This window comes from Halyomorpha halys, unplaced genomic scaffold, assembly GCF_000696795.3.
Source record: "Halyomorpha halys isolate HHAL.00 unplaced genomic scaffold, Hhal_1.1 Scaffold482.1, whole genome shotgun sequence".
Lineage (NCBI taxonomy): Eukaryota > Metazoa > Arthropoda > Insecta > Hemiptera > Pentatomidae > Halyomorpha > Halyomorpha halys.
In genome coordinates, this window is record NW_027109248.1 from 940,044 (window position 1) to 946,043 (window position 6,000).

Here is a 6,000-nt window from a genome sequence, read left to right on the forward strand (position 1 = left end):
CATGGCCTTGATTCAACGGACTTTTTGAAGGATATGTACCGCCATCTTGGTTTTGTTTTGAACCACGAATTTATTATTGACGATAAAAATTGGTTAGCTTGCTTTTTGGTTCAACAAAACGAATGAACACTATTAAAATGATACATAAAATAAAAACATATTAAAAACCCTTTATACATCACTATTTACTCAAAAAGAGCATATTACAGTATATCGCAAAATTATTTGACTAATCACAAATCACTGGTCTAATTATTTCCAGATTAGCGCATGCTATTACCGTCGTGCTTTAACTATAAACTTTTATTGATTATTTATGATGTTATACTTATTACTTTTGATGACCAGTACGTTGAATAACTTATTAATAACCATTGATGATGCTTTCCTTTCAGGTCTGCAATGCGGTCGGACGATGAGGATCAGGGTGCGCGGGACGCTGACCCGGGTAAGGCCGAAGATCCGTGTCTCTGCCCCAGGCCGGGGCTACAGGTGCATCAGGATCCTCCCGCTGCTCTCTGTCTTCATCATCGTCACCGCCCTGTCCATCCTTGCGCTATCGGAGGTATATACATAACTTCACTACTACTCAGTAGTTCTAACTCAGTAGAACAGGCTAGGCTAATAGATAGAATAGAGTGGACTAATCTCAGTAGAATGAATAGAATAGAACATTATTTGTTAAATAATTACAATCTTTTACACACCAGACTATTACAGGTCACTTTATTTCACCCACATTGAGTTTAGTTTTCCATTTACTTGACTCGGAAGAATAATAATAAATGTAAAGTATTTATATTTTAACTCTTTTATGCATTTTATATTTTAATTAATACAAGCCTTCATGATAAATAAATTATGAAAAACATAATAAAGTAAACAAAAATTAACTGAAATAGCAATCTCATAAGCAATAATTATCCTTAATTATAGCATTTAACAAGTGAGGACCATCGCTGTTCAGGGATCCCAGGGTATGGCACACTGATATTATAAAGCAATAAATCTTTTTTAGTTTTTCTATTGTGTCGATTAGAAATATAAACTGTATTTTATGAACATCACGGGCTACAAAAAAAAAATTGCTCATGAATATTTGTGTCTGTCTTTTGTTAGCTGTTTGCAGTAGAGAAGAATGTGGAGTAGGCTGTCAAAAGATGAATTGAAGGCAGAATGTGCAGATTTTCTGGGCTTTAAAGAGGAATATTTTGTTTTTGTATGAAGTTTGACAAATTCTAGATTTGTAACTCTTAACTTACTAACACATCTTAGTTTTTTCATACCGGCTCTATTCATGAAATAGATCTCTGGACTGGAAAAATTGAAACTGGAGATAGTTCTATACACGGCATTTTGGAATTTTTATATTTTTGTATTTCAGTTGAAAGATCATATATTTTTTTTTAAATTTTCCATTATTTTATTTCTAATATCAAGGATATGAGATTTAAGTAAATTACTAAAATAAAGTGGTTATGCCTTCTATATCACACACATAGGAATCATGATTCACTTAGAGTCATTATTTTATTACAATGTAACGCACAACAAATAAATAAGTGCCCATGACCATTAAGAAAAGAATCAAGTATTATGTGAACATTGTTAAAGCAATAAAAGTTTTTTTTTACTATAGAAGCTTGGCGGGCTAATTTTCTAATTTGATCTAATTTTCTCATGTAAAATTAATTTTTCACACCAAAACAATCTCTGTGCCTCTCTCAATGTTGTTCCACCAGTATTAACTCCAGATCTCTATTCAGTTGAAATAAACAACAAGAGACGAAACTGTAAGGGACCACTACAGTGTCAGTCAGAATGACAGTAAAACGAAAGATTGAGGTTCATATTGATTGTGTATGGTGTACCTATTGGTAAGATTGATGGGTTACCTAGAAAATTAGAATCATAAGAGGCATTATATAAGATTCTTATTATAATAAGTAAACCTCAAGCCCATGGTTGTAGAGAGGTAACTCCAGGAACGGCCTCACCTCTTTCCTACTCAACTCTTACCTGGGCCTCTAGAATTTTTTTTTCAAAAGATCTGCTGAGAAGTAAAAAAAAATTAAATGTTGTTTATGAACTTGTATCTGACATATAAGTAGATATATCCGAGGAGGATTAGCCTTGGATATCACCATCCTGTGCATTGGTTTCCCGCCCCATTACCCTTAAAATTTTTTAAGTGGCGAGATCAGTGCTAACAGACCTATATGCACCTCCATTTATTGTATTCACCATTAAAATAGGCTAAATAAGGTGATCTTCCAATCTGTGTTATAAGAGATGTGGAAAGCAACCTAAAAAAATGTGAAAAAATGGAGGACTTTCAAAATCCGAGAAGTACAAAAGAAAGTAAAGATTATTTATGCACCATATTGTCATTGTTGAGTTCATTGATGCCACATAAATGTAATTAATTGTACACTCTTTTGTCTTGATTAACTAGTTCGGGTTTTACTACCTAAAGAAACAGGAAAGTGATAATAAAAAAGACTTTCTTATGTTATAACTATTTAGCCAATACCAGGCACTGAAAAATGGAACGTTCAATTCCTTCTCCGAATTCAATGAATTAAGACTCATGTCATCCAGGTCAGAAAAAATACAATAACATTGCTGGTATAAGTTAACAGTGAATTGGTTAGTTATAAATCAATTACTTATCATGTCACAATAAATATAAGAACTCTCCTACTAAAATATGAAATCCAATTTGAATACTAACAATAAAGTATTTTATGACATTTAATTTTATATCTCTTTTGATCTAATTTTTAATTAAATTTATATTGTATCATTCAAATTTTTATTTTTTTTATTTTATATAAGAAATCACATTTCTTATATAAATAGACTATATTTTTTCCTATATTTCAAATATTCCTAGAATAAATTAGCGATAAAGCTAAACTTTTAAAATAAAAGATAAAAGTTTCAATCTTATATTTAATTATGTATTTACAAAATAATAAAAACTTGTAGTCAGATACAGTATTGTTTTCAATATTTTAAATAAGCCTTATTTTGGTATAATTGAAATATATTGAGGACTGATCAAATCAAATCAATTAATCAAATTAAAAATACAAAAACAATGTCCTTCCTTGTGATATTTATTCCTTCTTATTTTATTTTTTATTTATTTTAAAAACATTTTACTTCTATACTAAGTTAGTAACACTGTTGTTTTAGATGTCCGTTGTAGCAAAAGACACAGTGACTGGAGTTATAGGAGGTGGAGGAGCTGCTTCAAGAATTATGCCAGGAAGAGCACACACGCGACTTCAACATCACAAACCTACGCATCAGGTTCAGGTCTATTTCTAATGTTTTTCTTTAATTTTATGATTTAAACCTTTTTTTAGATAGTTCTTTTAATATATAATTAATTAATATTCATTTAATTTGGCCTAATCTTATTGCTTTTAACTATTTTTTTTTTAGGAGAAAGGCATGTCTTTCAAGATGGAACCACTCTTACGCAGGGATGCACTTTCCGTGGAACTTACAGCACAGATGGTTGTAAACAGGTATCGGGGTGGTGTCATCGCAAATATTATAGAAAAGGAATCAGTCTATCGTGGTCCTTTGCACTGCAGCCCTCCACCTCGTGACTGTCCTTCGGTCCCACCAAACCTCTGTAAGAAAGATATATTTATTACATATTATTTGTTGGTTTGAAAATGTTATTTGTTTCAATAATGGGATCACAATACAGACTTACAGAAATTTATTGTGAGACATTTTATTTATTTCATTTTTTTCATGATTTTAAAATTTCTCTTAATTAAAATAAAAAATGAGTGTATTATTATTATTATTATTATTGTGTATTAAACATACCTAAATTAACAAACAAAATTCATTTAAACTGCCAGTAAAAAGCTTAAGACTACTAGTTATAATCAGGGCCATCTATAACCAAGTGGTGCTCTGGGCACTTCAAGATGTAGGACCATTAAAATTTTCTTCGAGTTCTTAAAATAATTAATTTATTTAATATATGAAAAGTAACAAAAGTTAAAAAAAATTAAACAATTACAGTAGGGTTTTTTTGTTATTTTTATTGAGGTATGCATCATATTGAGTTAAAACAATTAATAACAATGTTTAAGAAAAAAGAATATTAGAAGATTATTAATTAATAATCATATTTTGGAAAATGGTATTCTTTTGGAGAATGGGAGAGAGGATTTTTGGAAGATAATCTTTTTTGAATAGAAACTATTAAAAGCAAGTTAAGATTTCGCAAACTGATTAAATTAATGAAATAGAATAAATAAATAAAAAAGTTAAGGGTCAGTTAAACTTTTTTTTTGTACTATTGGAATACTAAAAAGAGAATACAATTCGTTCATTGGTCTCAATAATTAATTATTATTTTATAAAAAAAAACTTTTTTTATGCAAAATGTAATATTAAAAGTGAGCTAAAATATGGCATATTACGGAAATTGAATAAATAAAAAGTTTAAGATGAATCAGATTTCGCCTCACCGCTTAAAGGTTAATTTGATTTTTACAATGTTACTTATTTATATTTATTTTGAAACTATACTTAACATTCTCATTGACTCACTTTGCATGTATTTCTAATTTTTTTTTTTAATTTTATTTAATTCCTTAGTATTTAACCATTAGTTTAGTCTTTCAATTTAGTATTTTCAATATGTTTGAATTTACTTTTGGTTCATCAAAAGATTTTCAGTTGTTTTGTAATTTTTTCCTTTGTCAATTTTAATAATTATAGTGATTATGTGAAATTTGTTGATAGTTTATTTTTACATATTTTCTATGTTTTTTAATATCTTCCTAAAGAAATTTTAAGATCGTATTTTTAGTTTATTATATTTCAAATATTATTATTTTATTATCTTTGGATGTTTAAAACTTACATCAAGTGAATTTTTTTCTAGTTAGTTATATTTTATAAAAGGAAGTTGGTTCTTAATAAATAGTAATTAAACTATTGTATAATGTGAGCCAATGTTTTTCCATTCTCTTTTTTTATTAGATTATTTAAGTTGGTTGTATCTTTTTTGTGTGTATTTAAAATAAATATGTAAATATTTAGATGTAGCAGGATCAAATATTGTTTTGATTTTAAATATTTTATGGTTTAAGCTATGTTTTTAAAATGTAATCTGTTTAGATTTCTTTATTAGTTTTTTTTTTACTGTTCCCTAAACATCTTTTTTAATTGATACCATCAATACATATTAAAATGGTTGCAGATGGAAGGATTGATGTGGAAACCTGGCTCAAAGAAACAAAGCCGATGCCAAATATTAACTTGACCTACGTGCCAAAGGATTGTTCTCCACGACATGCTGTGGCCATCATCATTCCATATAGAGACAGGGAGAAGCAGCTGTCCATGCTTATGTCTTACCTCCCTCCTATCCTTGAACGTCAACAGTTAGCTTACCACATTTTTATTGTCGAGCAGGTATGTTCACATTTTCATAATAGCTAATAGTACGTATTGAACCTGCTTGAGAAAACAGATACCTCATTTTGTGCTCTAAGTTGATCCTCATAAAACAAAAATAAATTAAATAAAAAAATTAATGTTAGATTTTTTTTGTATAATTACAAGAGACGGAGCAATAGAGAGACTATTGAAAAAGTTGTACTACCCTAGGTTGCTAAATAAACAGCATCATTATAACTAGTTAACTAATTGTTTTTTGAAACTTATAATATATATGCATACTGTAGTTACTTTAACTTATATGTTATTAATATAGGATTTTTTTTGTCTGTTTTTTTAATATTCTTCATTTTTTCCCCCATTATTTTCCTCCATATCTCTTAACTATAACTTTCTCCCTTAACCCAATACATCTTTTTTTTACTTGAAAAAATAGAAGATAAAATTACTTTCAGTAATATAAATGATAAAAATTTTAAATATAGTAACTATATATATATATTGTAATAATTTTAAAAAATATTAAATTAAAATAAATAAGAATTTGGGGGAAATCTT

General features: G+C 28.5%; 1 protein-coding gene across 3 annotated transcripts in view; it reads left to right on the forward strand.

Annotated features, from left to right (window-relative positions):
• Window positions 1–6,000, forward strand: part of LOC106683419 (beta-1,4-N-acetylgalactosaminyltransferase bre-4) — a 72,210-nt gene that overhangs the window by 52,066 nt on the left and 14,144 nt on the right. For 2 of the 3 annotated variants that reach the window (XM_014424881.2, XM_014424879.2), the window contains 4 exons: window positions 396–565; window positions 3,202–3,324; window positions 3,454–3,649; window positions 5,243–5,457. In XM_014424881.2, coding sequence (XP_014280367.1) covers window positions 416–565; window positions 3,202–3,324; window positions 3,454–3,649; window positions 5,243–5,457 — 684 coding nt within the window. In that variant the 5' untranslated portion in view covers window positions 396–415. The remainder of the gene's footprint in view (window positions 1–395; window positions 566–3,201; window positions 3,325–3,453; window positions 3,650–5,242; window positions 5,458–6,000) is intronic. The other variant, XM_014424880.2, reaches the window with a different exon arrangement.